The 27,517-nt window shown below is 40.7% G+C and overlaps 1 protein-coding gene across 4 annotated transcripts in view; it reads left to right on the forward strand.

Annotated features, from left to right (window-relative positions):
- The window catches only part of LOC116040060 (dipeptidyl aminopeptidase-like protein 6), a 260,883-nt gene that overhangs the window by 114,967 nt on the left and 118,399 nt on the right, over positions 1–27,517 (forward strand). Inside the window, exon 1 of one of the 4 annotated variants that reach the window (XM_035998077.1) lies at positions 762–860. The exons of the other annotated variants lie outside the window; for them this stretch is intronic. Coding sequence (XP_035853970.1) covers positions 777–860 — 84 coding nt within the window. The 5' untranslated portion in view covers positions 762–776. Of the gene's footprint in view, positions 1–761; positions 861–27,517 lie in introns of those variants that run through there. 4 annotated transcript variants of the gene reach the window in all.

Consider the following 27,517-nt stretch of genomic DNA (forward strand, 5'->3'; position numbering starts at 1 on the left):
TTGAACCAGGCCTGATTTGGTTAATTTGCCTATGATCCGTATGTTCTGTGTATGCTAGGAAAATAAGCTACGATTGAAGTTAATAGAAATCCTAAAAACAAAAGAAAACCCGAAACATTTTCAGTGCTGGCACTCTGCACACGCCAACACTTCCAAATGCAGGCTCATGATCTCATCATGATCTTCCATTTACCTGTCGGTACACCCCACCATGCTGTGGCTGTAATGGCAAAATAAACAGTTTAGCACTGATTGTTCCCTCAGTGGCATCTCATATGGTGGTGTTGAATTACATTTGTTCACCCTCCATCACTTCTCTACACTCCAGCTGCATCTGTATCTCCGAACTCCTCTCGCTCATTATCTTAACCCCTCTAATCGTACTGTTAAGCTGATAATGGAAAGCATCATGCAATTTGATCAAGTTAAGTTGCCGTTTGTTATGATGACTCTCCTGGCTTAGGTAGCCTCCGAACAGAAAGTAAAAGCTAATCCTGTCCGTGACCGCTTGCGGCCTCCATTAGAGCCCGTTAATGTGCATGACATGCAGCAGGGTTTGGAGACAAAGGGGCTTGCGGTTGTTTTTTTTTGCATGCAGTTGCTGGGAAGTACACAGTGCAATGGCTCTGGGTGTGGCAGCTGCTTTTTGAATGGAAAAGGCCGGTGGGCTGGAAAGCTGAGAGTGGCTCGTTGGCAGAGCAGCTATAGCGTCCACAGGACAGTAAGTGGGAAGCAGGGCAGCGGGTAGGTTACTATTTACTACAGGCTGCTTCAAGATGATGTTTGATCATGCCATGGGGACATCGCTGGGCCTTTACAGGAAGCCCTCCAGGGTGGAGTCGGCCAAGAGATTGTGGAGGGTGAGTCCGATTTTAAGTAATGGAAATGAGCTACTGCCAGTGTGTGTATGTGGAGCTGCGTGTGTGTGTGTGTGAAGCAGCAAGTGAAAAAGCTTAAGACATTTTGTATGCAGTGTGAAGAACTTGTAGCCTGTTAGAGAATATAAAGTGCATCACTGCCAAGGAGCTTTAGTGAGATCGATTGTGGAATCACAATCCGCTCGAAGCTTTGGGAACAGTATGAGCACATATGTAGCATGCTATCAAAACTATGCACTATGGAGCTTTAGATAAGATTACAGAGAGACATGTTTGCCCTTGGTTTATATCTTCAGCTTTTACATCATTTGGGTGAGGAAGGGTAGCGTTTAGGTTACTGGTGTTTAAAAGAAAGTGCATGTTCCTTAAATATCTTTACAATGCCATTGTCCAGAGAGCTGTCTCATCTCGCTGATAAGGTTTTGTCCTTATCACTCCCAGGAAAACAGTCTAATGAGTCTGAAAAAGACCAACTCCTGGTCCCTTTTTTAAAAGTATCCTTTAGATCAGACTCGCCTCCAAGAGAAGCCAGCCTTGTCCATTTCTGTTTTTAAAGGTTATCCCAGGAGAGGTGAGAACCTAATGTAACTCGATGCAGACTGGAGGTAGGACCAAAATGCTACAGAGGGTGTTTGGAGCACCCGCTGGAGCCAGTCAATATTGCATTCCCACAGGACGGTGGCTTTTAAAGGGTAAAGATGGACTCTTTTTGCTCAAAGGCGAGCGCTGAATACAGATGCATGTGGTTTAGGCAACTTGACTGAGTGGCTTTTCAGAATGAAACCTGGAGTTAAATCAGGAGTCTGTCTTGATCCCCGTCGTTTCTGTAGCTTTGTTTTCTTTTCTTCCAGTCACATCAATCTTGCCGCCTTCCAATGCCCAGGAGCTTTGCCTTCACTTTAATCTCCATCACTCATCATGTGTGCGCACTCTAAACTCTCCCCATCTCATACTGTCGACCTTTACTCTCCACTATTTGATCTGCACTGTGTAGCACTCCACCCCACTTGACTCCACTCTGTTGAGTGTCAATCAGGACAGGTCTGCACAGACTACTGGCTCTGCTCTCCAGCTCAGACCTCATGTTCACAGTCAACCTTTCTGCATTTTCCCAATCTTAAGAGGTTTTTATTTTACAAAAGGACACATATGCCCTCATAAAGATTATTTTCTGATGCTGTGCTGAAAATTCCTGGCCTACAACATTTTTTTTTTGTGTTAAGCAACGTTTCTCTTTTCACCTAAACCAAATAGATCAATTTCCAAGGGCTGAAAAACATTTTCATGTTTTCTGAAAAAATAAAATCTGTTGGTGAACTCCATATGTGGTTTGCTGCTTTAAGCTTCAACAAATGGCTGGTTGGATACCTGGGGAAACCCAAGACTGGTGAAGTGCACATTTTATGTTCTAGAGTGATGTATGTAGAACTGTAGACTGTAATGTTGGTACCTACTTGAAACATTGTGCTTTATTTCTGAAGGTACAATATATTCTTACAACTTTTCCATTTCAAGGTTTCAATTTCTTTCTTCTATTTGCCACTATTGCAATTTCACAGTGTCTGTTTGTCGAAAACAATATCCGTTTTCCCTTTACAATTGTCTTTTTCTTATAAGCATTCAATTATCCTTAGGAAAGTAAAATACGTGTTCATATGTTGTCCATGTCTCTTTAAATCTCTTTTAATTAAGTGGACAGCTATTTTACTATGTTTAGTAGGAGAACCAAATGATTGTCTGTTTACGTTTTACGCATTTTACCCTCTGACTTTATTTATGGGTAAAGATTCCCTCTATATTAGTACAGGACATTCATGCCACATATTTCCACATTTTTGACAACACATGCCAAATCCATGACTTGGCTTTCAACATTCTATTCCTTATCATGATACATTAACCTCCCGCTGTGATCCTCTTCAGAATCAGAGGCTGTATTATCCAGAGTCCTTTCTTCTGTTGTCAGATTAAGTATCCTCTCACCAGTTTGCTATTGTGAGGTTTCTGATATCCCTGTTTGAATTCAAACTCTCCCATCTTGCTGATCCAGTAAGTCTCTTTGTCTCCTTTGGCAGTCCATAAAGCCATTGAGGGAGAATACAAGCCATTTCAGGGTCAGATGAGTTTTCTGCACTTCATCCCTTAGAGCAATTGTTGTTCTCCCACCCTACTGCTTCCCCAGTTACCACTTAAACCTACATTGTGTATTTTTTTGAGTTGATTCTTAGCAAAAACCCGTTTGTTCTTTCACAAATGTGTGCTCATTCATGTGTAATTACTTCCACCAACTAATCAAAGTATTCTCGTAAACGTAGAATCTGCCATTTAGAATCACTCAGAATACACACAGGCGAGTCGCTCGAATGACGGCCGCCATGTAGCGCCTCCATCTTTAAAATACCTTAGCCAAAGAGGGACATACCTCTGCCTGTCACACTTTTAGACTCCATGACACCACTTTTAGGCACCATGACGAATGCTAGCCGGGAGGGAAAAATAGAATTAAAACGACAACGCGACAGGCAAAGCAACAAGACCAAAGTTAATACTGGAGTGGCTAGAACAGCTGCGTGTAAACGATGGAGATACTAAGAGCTAATTTCGGGTTCGGCCACCGTAGCAGTTGAAACGCGCTCGGAATGGTAAGGGCTGGAAAGTAATATTCAGTTGGTTGTCATATACAATTTCACTGCTAGATGGGAGAAATTCTTACACAATGTAGCTTTAAAGGCAATCTTGCTTCTATCCTACAGGCAATCTGCTGTTACCTTTGGTTATATTCAAAGTTGCTAAGGCAGCATGCAAGTCATTCCAGGGTCACCCAAGTTTTCTTTTCCGCATTAATTGAAGTAAGCATTTGCACCGCCTCGTCGGTCAAAAGCAATTTTGTTTAAGTGTGCAGTTGTTCTCTTACGGCTCCCTGAAGAAAATAAACCCCAAATGTTCACGCTGTCCATTGCATCCAATTTCTCAGTCTTTTATCATCGTTTCTGTAGCCTTGTCATGTCAGCACGCTACATGAGAAACAGTGCTGATACAGTAACTGTGTAGGGCAGCAGGGGTGGCTGAGCTGGATACTTGTTGAGCTGTTTGGATTTGCTTCATTTCAGTTCATATTGTCCAGTTAGAAATTAAAAAGGTCTTTTTTTTTTTTTTTTTACAAAACCCACTGAGTAGCTCATGTATTGAACATATTTGCTCAGTTTTATTTTGTTAAGAGGCTCCAATGGATTTTGCGTAATCTCTAAGTTTGTCCTTGGTGTGTTTTGCTCTGTTAGACTTCTTTTTGAGTTGGTTTCCTACTTTATATTAGATGTTTGATTATGTACTCAGCCCAAGGAAACCACAGCTACTGTTGAAGAGAAACTACTTGAGGTTGTCTTGGTGCAGTGATAGTGTGCAAACAGTTCAGCTGGCATTGTTCTTACCTACCCTGATCAACTGAAGTACAGCAGTAAAAACACCCCAAAGTTCAAAAAGTCCAGTCTGCACTTGTTGAATGATGTACACTGGCCCTCATTTATCAACCTAACGTAGAAACCAGCGCAGATATGAGCGCAGAAATCCTCTTATGACAGGCTTCCCGTTTGATTCATGAAACGGTCGTATCACACCAATCAGAACGTAATAATACTCGTACATTGATAAATGCAGCGGCTGGAAACGATCGTAATTTAAATATCATGCCCCAAAATATTCTCGGTTTTGAGGCCTCGCCCCTACAATTTACGACGTGGCGAGACGTAATCCGGCTAAGAAGCGGCACTTTTCAGAGGTGGAGATTGAAACCCTGATATCTCAGGTTCATTTGCACTAACGTGTGTACTATTTGTCAGCCTGAAAACTGGTATTAAAGGCTGTAGAAAGAATGAGGAATGGAAAGAGATCAGTGATGCAGTCAACAGTGTTGCTGTGGTAAATCGGACTCCAGCTGAAGTTTATTTAATTTATACATCCTTGACATATGTATGCTATAGTCCTAATAGTAATATACAGGCTTATATTGCAATCTCTTAGGCCTACATGGTGTACCTATATTTAAATAAACACACAGTAGCGGAGTTTATGCAGTGTCTTTCATTTTAATCGTGTTTTTTTCATGAGTCAGAGCCAGGCAACAGCTGTGAGAGAGAGAGCGTGTCCTCCACCCTCCGTGCTGGACCACCACCCGACCCTGTCTTCTGACAGCAGAGGGGCTGGAAAAACAAGCCGAAATATGTCGGTCAATGGCAGAAATAAATCATTCACTTGTGGCCATTAACAACACTTTAAAAGAGAAACGAAAACGTAAGAATAAATAAAAATGTTGTGCATCGTCATGTTTCCTGTATTGAGTATCATTGCCAAACATAACACTATACCTTTTTAAAAGCGAGGAATAATATCCTGTCTTCTTGGTATAGCCCCCAGTTGGGGCTGTGCTCTCTGGGCATCGGGTCATCTGGCTCCAGAACCCCACAGGCTAAAACAATGTTTCAGACTTTTTCTGGCGTGTATAGTAGGGTCCCCCCGCTGATGCAAGACAGAGCCATCTGCCCTTAATCAATCCGATCACCGTGGCCCCTGCGCGTACGTGTGCACTGTTGTACTGGTACATAGAGGTCCTCTAAAAGATCCAGATCTGCCATTGCTGATAGGTGATCAACTGATGACTTCTCCTTCTCCTGTTAAACTGATTATATGCTGCACCGCAAGTCCACACTGACTCGAAAACTTGCGTACACGAGTTCAGACCAGACGTGAGATTTTATCGCAGCCTACGCTCACGTTCAAATTGATAAATGCCTTGCTTTGCGTAGGAATCGGTGTACGCCCATCCTACACCTGTTTTAGGTCGTACGCACGTTTCATAAATGAGGGCCAATGTCTCATAGTTCAGTGTAGATGGAGAGTGGATATGACTAAAATGTTTTGGCAAGAGGTGAACCAGAATAAATGCAGTCAGCCGCCATGTAACTCAGTTAAATGAAGCATCAATGCTCGGACCCACCCTACCACTCTCCATCTTTTACAGGAGACTGGTCAACTCATCTTCAGTGACAGTTTTTCATAGTATGATGAGTGTAAGACACATTTCAATTCATAGCATGACTTGGGGGCAGCATATTGGGTTGTTTCTCAGGAAAGATTACCAGTCTGCTAAGCCACCTCTTTCCCGTGAGCTAAAATCTAAAATAAAACCATTTAAAACATACTATATTGTAGCTCTAGAAACACTGTACTTTTGGAGCTAGTTTTAATCCTCAAATAAACATTGTATTCAGTAGAAGATCCAAGATATACTGATTGTAATTCCAACATTTCTCTCCCAGATGTGTGCATTGTGTGCATGGCTGCTCTCTGTAATTTGACCGTAGCAGAGTGCCGAGTACTCTGCTTTGTACCTTGTCTTGTCTTTTTTCATCAGCTCATGAAACAGGAACAATACATTTTTTTCTCATTTATCAATGCCTTCCCCCGCCTTCCACTCCCTCCTCTTTCCTCTCTTGCTCTCTTTCTTCATGACTCTCTCCATCTTTTGTTGGAGCTCTGGAGCTGACAGGAAAGGTATTGTCTGTCTGATTGCAGGGAATCTGTAGCAAATGCCATTTCAGTGTGACTTTGGTTTCTTCCTCTTTTTTTTCCCCAGGCAGGAGTATAAGCTAATGATTATACACAAGTATATCATTTGTTTCTCTAAAACAAAGTTGAATATATAATACTGCAACATTTAGTCAATTTATTGTATCAGATTGACACCGATCTTACACAGATCATGGGGTGCACTACAAAACAGTTGTATAATGTCTTTTGATCTGAGCTTGATTCCTACTAAAAATTAGGGTATCTTGGCCCATGCTGTTTAAGTCATTAATCAAGCATCAACACTAAGGGCCCTATTTTAATGATCTGAAACGCAAGTATCAAACGCCAAACACAAGTAGTTTTGTGGGCGGATCTCGGGCGCTGTTGCTATTATACCGGCGGGATAAATGACTCTTGCGCCCAACACAAATCTAAAATGGGTTGGTCGGAAGTAGCTACATTACTCATAGGTGTGGTTTGGGCGTAACGTGCAATAAACCAATCAGAGCGTTATCTCACATTCCCTTTGTTCCAGGCAGATTTGCTAGGCACACGCTCTTAATACATCCATGGGCGCACGCCAGGAGCGATTCACAGCCGAGGAGACCGACGTTTGCTAAAATGTAAATAAAGAAATGTCACAAAAACATACTTTCCAATGTTTTGGGGTCACTCTCACTGAATCACGAGGTTATGATTATGAATGCATGGTGATATTTTTGCAATGTAGTCTAACATTAGACCGAGATTACCTCACTATAGACGATGCAGCTCTTCTGTCTCTCCTCTCCCGTGCTGCTGCTGGGCATTTGGGTTAAGTGGCATCGGCACATGCAGTTCAACATCACATCTCCTTAAGTCCTCTAATATTTCCTCATTTATGTCATCAACACATCCATGATTCATGGAAATGTGTTGTAAAACAAGGTCATATTTTTCCTTGTATTTATGTATGGTTTGAAAAAATGGGAACTGCTGGGTCTGTGAGACGAGAGAAGCAAAGTGCGGTGTCCACACTCTACATTACGGCCAAGCATGCGCCCTTAAAATAGCATCTGAATAACGCGCCACTGATTTTAGACTAGGTTTTTCCTGGTCTGTGGCGGAACTTTTTTCTGAAACTGCAAAATAGCACTAGGAAACGTTTGCGCCGGAACACGCCTCCTCTTTTTGCTGAACCGCCCCCGGGAGCGCAAGTTCATTCCCTAATTTACCGACGTGAGTCTGTGGAGGGAAAAGTCCGCTGTGCGTCGGGTGCAAAATAGGAATGATGCATGCGTCGGTGTACAAAGTCAATTGCGCTGGGTGCAAGATAGGGCCCTTTCTCTACATCGATGCTAGGGGCTATCTGAGGCTGTATTTATGCACAGAGCTAAATGGTATCATCAAGTAGAACTTTATTTGTCCCCAAAGGGGCAATTGGTTTCACAGCAGTGACCACACAAGATCAATACAACAATAAATAGCAAACATGTAAGAACAAGCACACTAACATGCCCACGATAATAATTAGGGCTGCACAATATGAGGAAATTTTTCAATTCAATTTAATTTATAGTATCAAATCATAACACGAGTTATCTCGAGACACTTTACAGATAGAGTAGGTCTAGACCACACTCTATAAAGCCCCAACAATTCCAATAGTTCCCCCAAGAGCAAGCATTAGCAGTGGCTATTGCGACAGTGGCGAGGAAAAACTCCCTTTTAGGAAGAAACCTCGGCAGACCCAGACTCTTGGTGGGCGGTGTCTGACGGTTGGGGTTATGACGGTACGGGGTTGTAGCGTGGCACAGCAAAGCATGGGTGGACGCAGCAGTACGTAGCGCGGGCATTGCAGGGAATCGCAGAGCGTAGCAGGGTGTAGCAGGTCCATAGCCACAGCTGCACCCAAGACCCAGATCTTGGTGTCACCCTAATCCGAGGCGATGTTCTGGGCGAAGAAGAAACATAAGGACTCCGGGGAGTAAACTCCCCAGAGCTAGGTTAGTAACAAGCACTTCTGAGACAGGATGTGCATAAAAGGAAACAAAAGAAAAGAGCGTGTCGTAAGAAGGAACTTCCTCGGCAGTCTACAATTATAACAGCATAACTAGGAGAGGCACTATATTATTGACTATACGATAGGTAAATCTGATGACTGTAAAGAGAAGCAGAGAGAAGCAGGGGTGCTGTGTCTGCAGCTATACACCCTGCCCCGCCGGTCTAGGCGTTCACTGCAACTCCTCACTCCCTAACTATAAGCTTTATCAAAGAGGAGAGTTTTCAGTTTAGTCTTAAATGTAGCGACGGTGTCTGCCCCCCGAACCCAGATTGGGAGCTGGTTCCACAGGAGAGGAGCCTGATAGCTGAAGGCTCTGCCTCCCATTCTACTTTTAGAGACTCTAGGAACCACAAGTAGCTCTGCATTCTGGGAGCGTAGTGCTCTAGTGGGACAATAAGGTACTAAGAGGTCCTCAAGATATGAAGGAGCTTGACCATTTAGAGCTTTATAGGTCAGAAGAAGGATTTTAAATTCAATCCTGGATTTTACAGGAAGCCAATGGAGAGAAGCTAATACAGGAGAAATGTGATCTCTTTTCTTAGTTCTTGTCAGAACACGCGCTGCAGCATTCTGGATCAGATGTAGTAGAAAGTAGTCGATAACACTGTTGAAGATATGTTAAAATAAGATAGACTTCTTTGGTCCCACACTGGGGAAATTCCCTTGTATATTGTGATAATGATATTACTTGCGATAAATACACTTTCTGCTGCTTTCAGTATTCTGCTAAAATACAACAAATTGCTTGTTGAATTTAAAACAAATGAGAGGAAATCATGTCCAACATTTAATTGAATTGAATATAAAAGGCACTCCTAAATAAGTATGACAGTTACATTTTAAAGTGCAGTTTTCTACTGCGATTCTCATTAAACTAACACAAAAAACCTCTGAGTGGCTTTCGTGAAATGTCGCAGCCTTTTCGTCATGTGTTTATTGCGCCAGTTGATATTGCGACGACGATAAAAAAACCGATAAATTGTGCAGCCCTAATAATAATGCTGACATTCTGATGATGTTTAGCAGGTATAATGTTTACCATGTTCACCATCTTAATTAAGCATTGTCTATGCAAGCATAAAGGCTTACAAATATATGTCACAGAATAAAAGAGCAGAGCAATTGAATAAAAAAAAGGACAGAGAAAAAAAAACAAAAAAAAAACATTTGTTTCTGTAAATGTGGGTCAGTATCATGTTGGCTAATTCTGACTTTTTAATCAGTCAGGAGAGCATGCTTGAGAGAAACTCAGAGCAACAGAGTAATTAGTTTGATATGATTAAGCTTTTGTACTGATGAATAGAAAGCTGCAGAAATGTACATTATTGCCAATTTATTAAGGTAACAAATATATATGGAAGCAGCGTTGAGTGTGCATCAACAGCTAATTAAAACTTTGAGCAGATCAGAAAACAAAATATGATTAAATATACCTAATATAAGCCTGTTGTAAATACAGTCCTTGGTTTCTCTGCAGGAGATGTAAATAAAGGCCTTACTGACTGACAAATGATGGTGCATGGAATGATTTAGCTGACTTCCTTTGCAGTTGGAGCTGTTCTTGCTGCCAGACAAGCAGACTCACTTCTTAAAAGTAAATGAATTTACAGTCACTTACCCTGTAAGTGACACCATAATGAAAACTAACTTGGATGCGACTCCTCTGTGTAGTGTGCAGGTCTGAGACTGCTGGTGTGCTCCATTGAGAGTGATATTGCAATGTGAAATGTCAGACGAGGTGGATGTCTGAGTGAAGAACAGGATCAGTGTAACCCTTTTATTATTCATGAACAGGAGACTCTGTTCACTGCAGAGAAATGTATTAGAGGGCAACTTCTTTAACCTTTAAGCAGAGCAGGCAAGAGTCATTCAGACTGTCATGTCTAGCCAGTGTGTGTACGTTTAGCTGCGTGTATTTAACAGGTAACAGGGGCATTTACTCCAAGCCAATGATAGTATATTTTTAATACATCTGTGGTATATTTCTGGCTGTGGGATTTCCTACTAGGACATTGGTAATGCAAAATTACCTTTTTTTACAATCTAGGTCTTCATTTTGCAATATTGGTCATCAAACCTATCTGATATGAAAACAAATACCTATTTTGTTGCTGAGATCTGAAGAAATAGCTCTGAATGTAGCTTTAGGGCCATAGGAAGTACCATGTTGCCATGGATTCAATGAGTTAACACTATACTGAGGGCTTGGTCTATTATTTACTGCCTATACGTTAAAATTTGGGCAATATAGAACAATCAGAGTATGCCGAATTAGCTGTCAGCGGCAATGTATCCGTGGATATACACACAACTGGCACTGGATTACTTGGATACTGATGATTTTCAGGCAAGTTCTGCCGTTTTAAGGAGTATCTTTTTTTTAATGAAATCTAACTGGATTTATGGACATTTATTCCCAATGGACATCTAAAAATAATGGTATCCTCACAACATGGAAGTCACACTGAATATAAAAAAATATGTGTGGCCTGTCTGTGTGTTCAGATTGGACTGAGTTATGACTCATGAAAGACGTTTGATTTTTGATGCAAATTGCACCTATTGGGCAATCAAAGTACATTCATATCCTCCATGATCTGTGTGTCACTACTGCTGTGGCTGCAACTGCTGAATGTGTTGATCAGCTGTTCAAATCAGCGGCCCAAACTTACTACAATAACTAAAAACCTGAAGTAGTTTGTGCTTTTGTGTGTATAAAATAAATGGGTATTATTATTATCACCATCTATTGCATTGTACAAATAGTTCAGCATACGTCAAAGTTGAACCAGGAAGTTTGTTGTTAAGATGGATAGTTTTTGGTAAGAACTTTAATGTTCACTGTTATTTTTTACTTCCAAAAAAAATAGTGTTCATGTAGTATTGTAAGAGTTGTCATGTCATATTTGAGCAGCAACGTTGTGGGTTGAATGTGATCATAGCCAGCAGGAATGATGGACAAAGCTGCGAAAATATGATGTTGTTAAAGCACTAATGATATTCTTTGTGAACACGCCATGATGATAATGAGTTTTTTTTCTCCGTTCAACTTCTAATAACCGCCTTTGATCACTGCGTGTTGATCCTTGCGTGGTTTATTTAAAAAAAATAAAGAAATTTGCTGCACTCAGTGTACTTCTGAGATGCAAGATGTTCTTGGGAGTGTGTATTGAGTTTCATTGTGCATTCATAGCACACACACACACACACACACACACGAGCAAGAGCAGAAATTGATGAATACTTCCCAATTGTGCTTTTTATGCTCTCATTACTGTACACTTGCAGTGATTTCAAGGTGCTACACCGCAGTAATCAGTGATTATACGATTTAGCAACAGCATTGTTAATAATTAATGAGCACCAAAGAACACAATGCTTTAATGCTGATCTAAAATAGTTTGACCCACTGTGGTGTACCGCCACACTCAGACTTAAATCTCCACCCTATATGCATGGTCAGGCTAACTTACAAGAGAGACCTTTTATGTTGTAATCAAATATTTATATTATAATGGTTTAGATGACAAAGCCTCTTTCTTGCTGCAATGTTAATGGCACAATTGTCTGTTCGACGGCCTTTGTTGTATTAAAATTAGACGAGCTGTAGAATGTTAGAGAACATATTGTGGGACAGGGGGAATGGCACTTCAAAATGTCTAGTTTACAATGGCAACATGGTGTTTTAATGGGAACAACATAATGAAAGGGACGTCAGCAGAGCTTGGTAAACAACACTGCCCGTCCTGATCACTAAAAAACCACAAGTATTTGGCTATGGTTTTGAATCCTCTGGCTCCTCATGTTCATGTCAAAGCTCTGTCATCAAATGTCAGCCTCCTGTGGAGTGGAGTGGAGTGGAGTGGGTGGAGTGGAATGGGTGTTTGGCACGGATCGAAGCTCTCCAAGGGTTTGTTTTGGACTAATTTGGGCTCACTCTGAGAGATACTTCTGAGTGCATTTGTCTGTGACTGAAATGTGTCCATGTGCTTTTACCTCACTACATAAATTGGAACAATTTAAAGGAATAATCCACTGAAAATCTTTCCTTAATAACCCCCAGTTGTCTTAAATGCTGGTTTAGAAAAGTGTGTAGTTTGCTCCTTCTTGGAGGGCAGTCAGCTTGGATTAAACCTATAGTGTGTAGTTTATGTCTCCCCCATGAGGAATTCTAAGTAATGACAACAAAACTGTCAGCACGTCCACATGATACAAGCCTTCCGTGATCGTGCACTTGCCCCCACCCCTCCTCCACTTAGTTGCTAGTAGCCAAGGAGGACACGGAGGATTAAAAAAACATGACAGACTCTTCAGAAGAGGTAAGTATCTTCATTTGAGTTTCTGCGCGGGAAAGTTACTGGACGACACCATCTTCTGAACATAGCCTCACTGGGAAATACAGAGAGTTGTGTGGAGATAATAGTCCTAATTAACTTTGTAGCAACTCATTTTGGCAATGGCTTAAATGTAATGGATGTTCATTAATATCAAAAAGTAAGGCACTACACACAACACAGTTATGTCTTTCTATTGATCACCCTGATACTCCAACACCATCGTTGTTCCAAACAATTGTCATGTTTTCCATAAAATTGCCAAAGAGACTATATTAGATGGAACATTAGAGCTAATGTTAGGGGCTATTGACAAACCAAGTAGTATATTTACTGTATATAATATATATAACGCTGCAGAAGTTCTTTAAGTTTCTATACAGTAGATGCACATATTTTTGCCAAGACTATGGTCAACATTTGAATCAACTGCTGTGAATCAAAGCTGATGACAGGTTCACTATGGATTTTTGATGGCTTATACAAATACTTTTAATAAATTGAATTTGGTCACATTGGCCCTCATTTATGAAACGTGCGTACGACCTAAAACAGGCGTAGGACGGGCGTACGCCGATTCCTACGCAAAGCAAGGCATTTATCAATTTGAACGTGAGCTTAGGCTGCGATAAAATCTCACGTCTGGTCTGAACTTGTGTACGCAAGTTTTCGAGTCAGTGTGGACTTGCGGTGCAGCATATAATCAGTTTAACAGGAGAAGGAGAAGTCATCAGTTGATCACGTATCAGCAATGGCAGATCTGGCTCTTTTAGAGGACCTCTATGTACCGGTACAACAGTGCACACGTACGCGCACGAGCCACGGTGGAGCGCTCCATCGGATTGATTAAGGGCAGATGGCTCTGTCTTGCATCAGCGGGGGGGGGGACCCATACACGGCAGAATAAGTCTGCAACATTGTTTTAGCCTGTGGGGTTCTGCACATCGCGCTGGAAAACAGGATGCCATAAATGTAGTGATGGAGCCAGATGACCCGATACCCAGAGAGCAGTGTCCAGCACAGCCCCAACTGGGGGCTATACCAAAAAGACAGGATATTATTCCTCTCTTTTAAAAAGGTATAGTGTTATATTTGGCAATGATACTCAATACAGGAAACATGACAATGCACAACATTTTTATTCATTCTTCAGGTTTTCGTTTCTCTTTTAAAGTGTTGTTAATGGCCACAAGTGAATGATTTATTTCTGCCATTGACCGACATATTTCGGCTTGTTTTTCCAGCCCCTCTGCTGTCAGGAGTTAGGGTCGGGTGGTGGTCCAGCACGGAGGGTGAAGGACACGCTCTCTCTCTCACAGCTGTTGCCTGGCTCTGACTCATGAAAAAAACACGATTAAAATGAAAGACACTGCATAAACTCCGCTACTGTGTGTTTATTTAAATATAGGTACACCATGTAGGCCTAAGAGATTGCAATATAAGCCTGTATATTACTATTAGGACTATAGCATACATATGTCAAGGATGTATAAATTAAATAAACTTCAGCTGGAGTCCGATTTACCACAGCAACACTGTTTCTACCGCATTCTTTCTACAGCCTTTAATACCAGTTTTCAGGCTGCCAAATAGTACACACGTTAGTGCAAATGTACCTGGGATATCAGGGTTTCAATCTCCACCTCTGAAAAGTGCTGCTTCTTAGCCGGATTACGTCTCACCACGTCGGAAATTGTAGGGGCGAGGCCTCGAGAATATTTTGGGGCATGATATTTAAATTACGATCGTTTCCAGTCGCTGCATTTATCAATGTACGACCATTCTTACGATCACTGATTGTGATACGAACGTTTCATGAATCACACGTGAAGCCTGTTGTAAGATGATTTCTATGCTCATATCTGCGCTGGTTTCTATGTTAGGTTGATAAATGAGGGCCACTGTGTGCAGATTTCCCTAATTTCATGAGAAAAATGTAGGGATACCTTTGTAGAATCCCCAGATATACTATACTTTCCCCAACAACTATCGTGAAATTTTTATTCAAATGTTGCTTAATGTTGATTTGTGCAAGGAAGTTTGTGACATCACCCTTTTCCAACTGCCCCGCCTGCTTCAAAACATTTAGAAGGGCACGGACAAAAACACAAAGACAGAAATCATTCATGTAAAATAACCAAACCGTTGGCAGAACATTTTGTGTTCATGTAGGACCCCTTTGCTCATAGTAGGAAGCTGACTTACCTTGCCTTCACAATACCATTAAAAAGTGTGTGATAAAACCTTCAAATAAAATGTAAACCGCTACAAATACAGTTTTAACGCTGCTGAGGTCTGAGAGCAACCCATATCAGCCCGTATTGATTTATGTTTAATAAAAGCCTTCATATGTTGGCAAACTGCTATAGCTGTCTAACCCCCAGTGTAAGCATGTGTGTACTAAAGGTGTTAGGTCCTGGCTGCTGATGCTGTGCTGCAGCAGATAACAGCAGAATGTGAGAAGGCCAACAGCTGTAAAGGCCTGTTGATGAAACGGGTGAGAGGTGATAACACGGTGACCTCAGATGAGTCGAATCTAATAGAATTCCGTGGGAGGGCTGCCGATCCTGAACGCTCCCCCGATGATAACAGGATGCAGGGATTCATTGTTGAATGCTTCTGCGGTAAATGGAAGGATGAGACGAATTGGACAGATTCGAAGCTTTCATTCATGTCGATCCTGCTGTCTCAACAGAAATGATGGAAACATTTCCTATAGGATTTCTATTTACTTTATCTTTTGCTTAACGCCTAAATCCCTATGTTGATATTGCACTGGCAGTAAGAAGGGTATTTTTACCGCCTCTCTATACTGAGAACTTTGAACATAAAGCATCAGTTGTCATCAGAGAGCTAATCCACTACCTCTGTTTACTCTAGGAATCTATTTCCTCTCTGATCCTTTAGCACAGCTGCATCCTGAGCGTCTAGGGTATAATATGTACAATTGGCCCAATGCCTCCCAACAACTCCATAATGCACTCTCTCGTTGGCACCACCGCTACTAATTATTGCTCTCCCGCTGTAGCTTTGCAGTCATTTGATGGAAAGGGTTAGACAGGGAGTGGGAGGTGGACTTCCTGCCTCAGCAGTGTCACTGAATCAACCCGCATACCCAGGCAGATTATTCACCCTCAAACCTACACTTGGGCTTCAGTTGCAAAGAAGATTTGCTTTTCTTGATTACAGTATCACAGCTGCCTAATGGCATTTTCATAATTACATGAGTGATAAGTTGTCGTTGTCAGAGCAATCGATGGATGAAGTCTTTCCAGCCAGGGAGAGCAGTTTGTCTGGCTTGTATGTCAGAACGTGAAAGTATTTTTTCCTCTGTGATATAAATTGATGCCACATTTTCCATGGGTGGATTATGAGACAATGTGCCCCTGGGCACAGCTATTTAAAAAGCCCCCCACGCCTCCTACATAGAAGGTTTCTAGTCGGTTTGTGTCTCAATTTGCAGGTGAACTAGAACTTTTAGACTCAGAGACACAAAAACCACTCAGATGTAGTTTGTAGTCAATTTGTAATCGTTTAGCATCTGTTTGTGGTTATTTTGCATCTGTTTGTTTAAAGTCATTTTGTGTATTTTTTTGTAATATTTCTGTTGTATTTTCAATTACGGACAATGTCCATAATTATTACAAATGACTAGAGGTCACCGGGTAATGGATCTTTTTCACAGCAGACATTTTGACTTGTCATAATAGGAAAAGCACTGAAGTTGATAACCTTAAAGGAACACGCCGACTTATTGGGAATTCAGCTTATTCACCGTAACCCCAAGAGTTAGACAAGTCGATACATACCCTTCTCATCTCCGTGCGTGCTGTAAGGCTGTCTGACGGCTCCAGCGGCATCAGGCCAGCACAGAACATGCAGGTGAATGGTTCCAGTAATCCTACTGCTCCCAATAAGTGACAAAATAACGCCAGCATGTTCCTATTTACATGTTGTGATTTGTATAGTCACAGTGTGTACAAAAAACAACGTAACATGAGACACAGCCATCTTCTAACCGTAAACAAACCGGGAACTATATTCTCAGGCGGAAGAATATAGTACTTGGGTGGAATGATTTGCTTTGCAGCAAGCCTGTCTGAGAATATAGTTCCCGGTTTGTTTACGGTTAGCAGATGTTATGTTGTTTTTTGTACACGCTGTGACTATACAAATCACAACATGTAAATAGGAACATGTTGGCGTTATTTTGTCACTTATTGGGAGCAGTAGGATTACTGGAACCATTCACCTGCATGTACTGTGATGGGCTACTGCCTCTGGGGCCGTCAGACAGCCTTAGAGCACGCACGGAGATGAGAAGGGTATGTATGGACTTGTCTAACTCTTGGGGTTACGGTGAATAAGCTAAATTCCCAATAAGTCGGCGTGTTCCTTTAACGATGGCTCAATTACATCAAGTGTCCCAGTGCGCTATTTCAGTGAGTCAGCATGCACAATACCAGGACCTCTCCTAAGTGGAATGCAGCCATCATTAATGGTTTTGAATACACCTGTGCTTTTCCTACTATGACATGTCAACGTGTCTGCCGTGAAAAAGGTCTATACTAGTCCTGTACGAATAGGGCTTTTGAAGTTGTTTTGAGTATGTTCTTTTGTAATTTTGCATCCCTTTCTTGTCATTTTGATTGACTTTCCAACAAGAAATATTAAGTGTCCTCTCATACAGGTAGGCCTTTTTATAAATCTATCCATGCTGTATTTTATTACGACAGACCAGGTGCTCCTTTTCGGCCGTGCCTCTCTGTGACACAAAATCAGCATTTCTCTCTCTAACTGCTCTCCCTTTGGATTTGCAAGATGGGGCATCAGGTAAGGTATTAAATCAGGATTTATTTGCACGTTAATTCCACTGCAGGAATTTATGCTAAAACCGGATACTCACAGTCGTTCATATTTCAGTCATTGTTTTGCAGACCAAATCATTTTGCTGAAGAGATAAAGCAATAACTAAAACAGTGTATGAGTAGGATTTAACGACACAAAGCAGCATCCGCTCTAAACCCCTTATGTGATAAATAATACACAAGAACAGACTAATCGTTTCCATCTCCTCCCCAGCCATGATTCTGTATATTAAGTGAAAGGCATTTATCTGAATGCTTTTCGGTCCTCCCCAGATGTTTGCGTCTTCACTCCAACAGCTTGTATTTCTGCTCAGCAGGACATGTTGGAGTCTCACAGGTCCTCATTGAATCTTTGATCAACCGACCGTGCACTGTTTTGATTTCCCTTTGATTTGACAGTCTGAATGCACTGTTCCCCTCCCAAAGCACACCTTGCTCACTGACACGAGCCGTGCATTGGCATTTCCACACTGTCATTCTCAGCGGATGTCTGGCAGAGCTGTTCAAATGTAGCTGAAGTTGTCATTTTACTTTCAGATACTACTTTCTGATTCATGCCCATCATTTTGTCTTCCTTGTGAAAGCTCAGACCTGCCAGACTTTGATGTGTGAACCATACTGTCGTTCTATCAACAGCCCAGACACACACAGCTTACAGTTTTTTTTTAAACTAACTGTTGGTCTCTGGTGTTAATTCACCTGGGGGCATATTTTTTTCCATGGACCATTCGCTTGGTTGTGCTGTGCGTAACAGAGGAACTGCTGCGTAGGTACCCAGGTTATTTATAGGGCTGTAACGATACACTAACAATTCGATACGATTCACGATACGATTTTCTCATGATTTGTTTTAACAGAATTAAATGAAAAAAAATATTCCTTTATTTATAAAAACTGTGCAAAACACAGTGTGTGTCCTGTTATCAAAAGTGCAACTGAAATAGTATTTTATCCTAAATAACCAAAAATATATAAAACATTCACGATTAAAGAAAGGCTTGTTTATTGCTAAGGCCATATGGTTACATTTAAATTTCAAAATTGCATCGCAATTCATTTTTTAACTCAACCAGTTGTAATCTTTACACATTTTAAATGATTTTTAACCGATTCACGATGCATCGTTACATCGGTCAGGGTACAACGGAGCCTGTTGTTTCGTTTTTTCATTTTTGGTTTAAAACAAATGTTGATTTAGTACCCTGACCTACATCCCTAGTTATTTATCTTCTTTTTCATTGGTAAGAACAAGAATGTGTACTCTGTATTTACCGAATCAGCAGCAAACACTTAAATCTGTAAAGATACAGTGATTAAGAGTATTTGCCAAAGATGCAGCATTTTCTTTATTTTTCCCTCTGGTTCTCATTAGACCTGGTTCTTGTTGCACAAAGTGGTGTTTTTCAGCTGCATTCCAAAATACTGCTGTCAACTACTCTATCCACAAGTAAAATATGTGTATTTGCCCACTTATTCGGGGCTGTTTTTCGTTCTGGGCTTGGCCCTTTAGTTCCAATTAAGGGAAATCTTAAAATGACAGCATACTATTATGTTTAGGAGAAATTACTGTCCTAAATAAATTGTTTTCCCACTGTGGTGTGAGAGAACTTGACTGGTCTGCGCAGAAACTTGACCTCAACCCAATCCAACTCCTGTAGGATGGGAGATGGCGAGCCAGGCCTTATTTCCAAATACAATGGCCTGACATCACTCATGCTCTTTTGGCAAAATACCTGCAACCAGGTTCCAACATTTTGTGTAGAGACTTCCCAGAAGAGCGGAGGCTGTTCTAGCAGAATATTTATGCCAAAATGGCATTTCTTTAAACCAATCACAATCGTCTTGAGCGCCAGACGGAGCCCCGGTGCCGCTGCAAAATAGCCTCGGGAAGGAACTTGTTTTGGTGGAACATGTGTACGTTCAAAGGGTGTTTTAGCCGTGCAACAGAAAACTCAGATTGGACAGATAGTCTAGCTAGCTGTCTGGATTTACCCTGCAGAGATCTGAGGAGCAGTTAACCATAGTTAACTAAAGAGTGATATCGGGTGGAATTTCTGGCGGCACCGGAGCAATTCCGGGAGTGGACATCATTGATATAGAGTAACAGTGGCCTAGAAGGATGGAGAAAAAACTAAATATTGCTTTATCTGTCCCAATTATATTTGTATGGGCCTTATGTGGGACCATACCTTAATCCTGAATGAAAAGCCTGCCCATGAATTCACTGCATTTCTCATTACTGTGTAAGATCCTGATAATAACAGCACATTGGCTAGAGTAAGCTGTCTTTCTGTTCATTGTCATTCTTTCTTCTGCCTCTTGATGTCACACTTTGTTCCCATCCTTAACAGACTCACCCTTTGCTCTGCAGGGCCCTGCCTGCCAGGCCTGATATTTGTCGCAGAATGCATTTCCTCACGAATCCGATTCAAGTACATTAGTCCGGCCAATCGGAAATCCTTCTGCAGCTTGTGTCCCTTTCTGGGGAACAGTGGAAGGTCAAGTCATATACCCCAGGCAATCAAGCAGCTGGCCTGTTGCTTGATAGGAGGACGAGAACTGCCAAAAAGAGAGAGAGAGAGAGCGAGGCAGAGAACTTGCTCCTGGCAGTCAGAGTTCCTCTCTCCTTTACCACCTCCCTTGTGTTCACTCCTGCTGCAAACAAAGCAGGTCATTGTGTTCAGTTATATTGGGCAACTATACAGCAATTAATCATCAGAGTGAACGTGACTTCACACAGATCTTATCCAGCGGGCTGTAGCACCAAATGTCTGTTAAGTCGTATGTTTGGGTGTAAAGGTCCATTAGATGTTATGCTGTAACATAACTGTGTCTTTGAAAAAGAATACAGATAATATTAGCTCATTTTCATCCTCTCAGAGAAGCCATTCATTTTTTCTCAGGAAAGACAACTTTCATAGAAAATGACATAATATTCTAGACGTGTTATCATCACATAACATTAACTATTGTCACATAAATTGTTTTTTGGCAACATGAGGTTTGTATAACAAATAACCTTTACAAAAATGCTTTAAACTTAAATGTGCATTTTAAGAGGGACGTATAGTTTAGTACAGCATAGATTGCTGCAGGGATGACATATTTTTTTAGGCCAACCCGAAGGTTAGCATCCCACTGGTTCCTGTGGGTTTTTTTTTCTTTGGATTATTGCAGAAAATAGGCTCTGTGGCAAACACAAGTTTATGATATTTAAACATTTTTGTTCAGCAATATAATCTCCACAAATGTACACCTCTTTTATGATTTTTGAAGTGTAAATACAATCACCACAAATAAAAAACTAAAGTTGCGCTATAAGCGAACTACACCACGGTCGCATGACTTCATCACCATCACAAGCTTCCAACCGATTTTGTGCGTAAGGTGTGATGACGTTTGTAGTCTCATTTAGCCACTTGTTAGCAACCGCCTTAATTCAGACACTTGAGTGGGGTTTTTACTGAATTTTATGTCTTTTAGACTTGTGTGAACCACAGAACTTATGTTAGACATCTAACCAAAGGTCGAGGCAACCAACAGTGCTAAAATGCTAACTCATTTCAGAATCAGAATTATTGTTATTGTAAGTACATACAGTACAATGAGATTAAAAGTGCAACTCTATGGTGCAAACATAAAAACACACATTAAATGTAAAGATATATTACTTGAATATGACAGAGAATGTGGAGATGGTAAAAGGATTACAATTAGAGTATATAGTAAAATAATTTAAAACTAAAACTCGTATTATTAGTCGAGTGCATTATTACATTACATTACATGTCATTTAGCTTTTATCCAAAGCGACTTACAATTGCTATATATGTCAGAGGTCGCACACCTCTGGAGCAACTAGGGGTTAAGTGTCTTGCTCAGAGACACGTTGGTTGATGTATCACAGTGGGAATCGAACCCAGGTCTCCCACACCAAAGGCATGTGTCATATCCACTGCGCCATCACCCCCCAGCGTGCAGGTGCGCTGAGTGGATGAAAGTGCTTATTGTTCTTTCTTTCAGGGTTTTAGGACTAATTCCTGCAGCACTTTATAGCTTCGGAGTACTGTAGCTAGTACCATGGCTGCTGTGTATGACGTAGGCTATGCTACACATTGGAACGCTTTGTGTTTTCATACTTCTAGTATCTTAAGTTTGTGGAGGTTGTTGGTAGAGAAACAACATCAGTTATCTGCACCTTTACACTAACACACATCTAGTAAAGCCATCTCAAAGGGAGAGTAAGCTTTCTGCTCACAGCCATCTCTATCACAGTGAAATAACATAATCAAAGCACAGCAGTATGCTAAAATAATGAACTTCCTTCATTTAGCACTTTTCTAAAACAGTTACAATAATCTTACCAATAAGACAGAACAACACAACAGATACAATGGAGTCAAAACACACAAGTACTGTACTGTATGTATAAATCACTACAAACTTATTTTAAAAAGGTGGGATTATTAAAAGAGATTTTAGACAAAGAAGCAGAGTTTGCCACCCTCTTAGTCGGGACTCGTGTAATGGTGCATGCCCGCCATTACTTTATATCAATAAAGGATTAAAGTATAAAAGGGGTAAAGTATTTATTTAAACGTAATGTGTCAAGTATAAACTCAGCTTTACAGATATGCAGGCTGACGTTGAATCTAATCTTTGATGGTCCATGGGATTTAACACAAAACATAACTAAATTTAATATCTATTGTAAGATTAATTTGTGCCTTTCATTCTTTACCATGAAGGCCACAGATATGTAGTAAAGCTGCAAATAAAAAACAATATAATGAGAATGCACAAAATGGTTTCCCATGGGAAAATGGTTTCCCATGGGAAACCATTTTGTGCGTTTGAGTTTGAAAACACCTCCTGAAACGGCATGTCTGGTTCGTCTTACGTACAACAAGAACAGCCCACTGCATCTCCATTTTTACAGTATTTCTATCTTGGTGCATTGGTCTTTACTGGTATTCAGTTCACGGTCAATATGTTGGGGTTTTTTAGTTTTCAGTGTTCAACATCTACAGTACAGAGTGCTCTGTAGAAAATGTCATTTTGAATATGCCTTCGCACATGCTGTAAATTCTCCATCATATGCACTTCATAATAAACAAAAAAATCCTTGTAATTGAAATCCACATCATTACTGGAATGCAGGGGGCTTTGACATTGAATTAGAAAAGCTTGATAAAAGGGATGATTTTGATAACGTATCAAAGCTGTCAAGGCTATGTGGTTTGTCTTTGTCAGAATCCACCCTCGTTACCGTTGCTTATCTCCTGTCTTAAGAGACGAGAAGTTTTAATGAGTTATTTTATTGCCTGCTTAGAGGAAGTATCCCCGCTGCTTACAATCTCACCTTTTAATATTTCAAATCATCCTCAACTCCTCTTCATACAAAAGAATACTCCACGGGTATATGCTGCATATCGGGAATACTTTTACTTCTGTAATTACCCCTTAAATCAGCCTGTGATCAAGGCTGATTTGTTTTATCTTCAAAGCCCCAGACAAAGTCATTGACTTTTAAATTTAAAGGTACAGATCTGTTTTGACTCTGGCCTTAGGGATGCAGACAAAAACCTGGCTGCCAGCTTTACTTTCAGATCCTCCCTTCCTTCCTGATGCTGAGATGCCTCTGCTGTATTATTTTGAAGTAAAATAACAAGACACATGCAATTTATCACGGTGAGGGTGGCTTTAGTTACTTGTGCTACTCGGAGGGATGTGTCAAGTAGAATATGAGTACCAGCGCCTATAAAGGAAGATCCCATTGCAGTGCTTCGCTCCCTGGGCATCACCAAATCCCCTTTATCTTCAAGATCCATTGTAGCACACTTTGTATTTGTCTCTCTACAGTGCTGGCAAACACTATACAGTACATACGTCAAACACCACTTCAGTTTGGCGCAAGTCTCTGTATTCAAATTTCCCATGTGGCACCAGTGTCCTACCTGTCAGGATGTTTGCCACATAACCCACTATTCTTCTAGGGAGCGCCCCCGCCAAGCTCCACTTCTATCTCAGCACCACCATGCACCGCTGACCCTATTAGAAAGCCAAGGGCATGGCTAACACAGCATAGAAGCTCGGGCAGTGACAAATTCACAACAAAGCTTTTCTGTGAGGAATGAAACTAACCTGGAGGGAGGGAGGGAGAGAGAGAGAGAGAGAGAGAGAGAGAGAGAGAGAGAGAGAGAGAGAGAGAGAGAGAGAGAGAGAGAGAGAGAGAGAGAGAGAGAGAGAGACTTGGTGTGATGATAGCACATGTGGCCCACTGTGACAAATGTTCTCCAGACTTGTGATTTATCACGGTGTAGAGACTGAGAGAGCAACATCCGCAGCAGCTCCAGCTTCAATCACTGCAGTTGTGGATAATACAGATGACTTCTCGTAGAAAAGAAAGTATAATTTTTATTTTGTTTTTATGTATTAATTAATTAACTAATTATTTGACCCACAACTTCACACACTGTACATTAAGACCATAAGGAGGAAGAAAATGAATGCAGTTTAATACAGGCCACTCTTAACTATTGAGCCCATGAGTCATTTAGGAGAAACTGGGTATTATCTGCAGCTGTGGAATAAAAGAGATGCTTACACCATTTGGAGTCACAGTTCCATTTCTCATTCAGGCAGAGAAAGAAAAACTGCTGAACTGCACAGTTTGGTAGCTTACTGTTTATTGAATAAGCTTTAATGGAGCACGCTGCCATAACGCCGGACCAGTGGCATATAATTAGGAGGCAGGTTGTATTATTTTTCTTTGTTCTCTGAATTCCATTATGTTCTGTTAAAGTGCTTGACACATTTTTTTGTTTCTACATAGATTCAGAACAATCAAGTGGATTATGGTGTGAGTAAAATGTGTTGCTTAGACCAGTGATTCTCAACTGGTGGGTCGCGAGCCAAAAGTGGATAGCGGACCCGTTGTGGGTGGGTCGTGGTCAATAAATAAATAAATAAATAATATTTAATGCGCATCTGATTTTTAGCTTGTCTTTTATTTTGAAAAAAAATAATTTGATGGACATGCGTCGGAGTCCTTCAGCAGTCTACCGCCGTAGCCATGGTAACCATCATTTACTTAACATTCACTTTAAGTTTGTGTTGATCTTCGGAGGCAAGATAAAAACATAAACTTGTCTTTCCGGGTCAAAACTTTTTTTATGGCGCTTTTTTAAACCGTTTTTGTTGCTTTTTTAGATCCTTTTTTTATCCATGGTCAACAAACCTAATTTACTGTATATAACATATTACCTTTTTTTTTATGATCAAATTTTTATTTTATTTTAAAGAGAAAATACATACAGGTATATACACGTCACAAAAATAGAGCATAAAATATATACTCACATACATACCTATACATATGCATATATACAGATACGTATGATTAACAACTAAGATAAAATAATAAAAGTAAAAATAAATAAATAAAACGCCAGATATAACCCACCCACACCTGGATCCAGATCTCCAAATCTCAGTTACACTGGGATACACTCCCAAAACATGTGAAAATAACTGCCAATCACTTTGGAGGAACAGAAAGTACACGTAGGATCGTCAATAACCTTCATCAAATGAAGCTTCTTAGGAGTTAAATATATTCTGTGTATATAATTATAATGTATTTGCTGATGATCAGGGTTTCTGGATGCTAAGCCCACACTGATCCACACATTATCCCAGTCAAATGTAGGTTCCAGATCTGGAACATCTCCCCTCCACACCGTGTCCAACGCCAGAGGTCTGTAAGCATGCCGCAGCAAGAACCAGTAGAGTCTCGACACAAAACCCCTGGTACTCCCAGCAGAGTGAAACAATTTTCGAAATGGATGTGTGTGAGAGAGGCCTGTAAAGGGACACCATTGCTTTTTAAAGTCGATCTCAGCTGTAAATAAAAGAAAAAGGTACGTGTTATACCATGCTTAATACATATGTTCTGAAAAGTAAGTAACCCCCCCCTCCCCATAGTGTGCAAACTTTTTTTTCCCAATCAGGAAATCGAATAGGACGGTCGCCAATCAACAATCTCTCATTGTTAAATATCTGTGTGGGTCCCAAACAGAAGAGCAACCAGCCAATTTCTCCACCCTCCTCCATATCAATAGCAAATATGAAATCATAGGCCCAAATCTCAAACGGCAGTGATGGGGTGAGATTTTAGAATGCAGAATGTTAGTAAAAGAGTATGAAGCTATCATCCGCTCCTCCAAAGCTCGCCAAGACACTTGAGCATCAGATTGAGACCAGGATAGGGGAGGTCTAAGTGTGAAGGCCCACTCATAGAACTTGAAGTTTGGGAAAGACAGGCCACCGGTTTGCCTTTCTCGCTGCATAGTGGTGAGCTTAATGCGAGATCATTTGCCACGCCATATAAATTTAGTTATTGCTGACTGTAGTTTGCTCCAATATCGAGGGGGCGGGGGAAGGGGGAGCCTCGAGCTAACAAAATTGACTCTGGGCAGAATATTCATTTTAATTATGGCTACCCTGCCACAAAGTGAATTTGGCAGGTTAGACCACCTGTCCAGATCCGCCACAACTTTGTTAAGTGTGTTGCAAAATTGCCAAAACAGACAGACTAAATGGTGACCAATAGCATTGATTTATGAAAAGAAAATGGTAATGACAAAATATGGAGATAAGATGTTTCTGCCCGATTGGACGATAGAGTTTGAACCTTGTTGCCTATACAATAAAAGCTGGTGATGTGATGTAAACCAGCATTAGTAAAGTAGCATTAAGGTAAGGTGAAAAACACAGTTTACTTTAATAGCTGGTAAAACTGTGAGACTGTAGACTACAGAATAGTTCTTCAACACGGCAATTATAAGAATAATGATGTGTTATTATTAACAGCTGTCATACAGGAATGAATCCTTTCTAGCCATATCAATGTATGGCCTAATAATAATAGGACCCTGATGACATCTGATGCCTATTCAAGATAAATTCCACGTGGCTTCTACACTCACCATGTTCTTCAAAATGAGAAAAGAGCCCATTGTGCTGGTATTTTTCTCTCCATGTCCCCTCTTCTCTGTGAAAGGAGTTCTGGATGTTGGGGTGAAATGGACAGTTGGAGCTGTCCGTTAAGTGGTGCTGAAATCTATTTCAGCACAGTGAAGCTTTTGATGGTGTCGGGATCAGCATCGGAAGCTGTCGTGTTACAGTTTACTGGCCTTTTAACACTAAATGTGTTAGCAGGTGCTGTTTGTGTGCTATTATTCTGGGTGTAGCAGGAAATGTTAGTCCTTGAAGGTGTGATACAGTACCGAATCAGCCACTTTTCATCCTGTCATAGTGCATGTCAGATAGTGTTACTTGTCACGGTTACTTTGATTGATTTGTTTGTTTTTTTTTTTAAATTTTTGGGGGTTTGGATATGTGCTACTGAAATTTTCTGATTTTATTTTCTTAAAAGGCTTGAAGATAATTTCCAAAAGCTATTTACCGTCTGCTCAGTTTCTGAAGCATATTATGCAAAACACGAAGCCATCCTGAACAAACCCCATTTAACGCATGAAGCAACTGCTATTGTCATGACTGCGGAGCCTTTTTTTAAAAAACAAGATGATGTCCATGCAACACCTGTTGAGAATATGTCATTAATATGCATTAAATCAGGGAAGAAAGTAAGGTTGTGAAACTTAAACAACGAAATCAAAATGTGCACAGAATTCACACTTTAGGCTTTTCACTGTACGCTCTTTGGTTGCATATATGCACTTCTCACAGCAGAAACTTTAGGATATGGACAGTATATACAAAATATACCACAAATGTATCTAAAAATGTGACGTTTTTTAAAAC

Source organism: Sander lucioperca, chromosome 23 (genome assembly GCF_008315115.2).
Source record: "Sander lucioperca isolate FBNREF2018 chromosome 23, SLUC_FBN_1.2, whole genome shotgun sequence".
NCBI lineage: Eukaryota > Metazoa > Chordata > Actinopteri > Perciformes > Percidae > Sander > Sander lucioperca.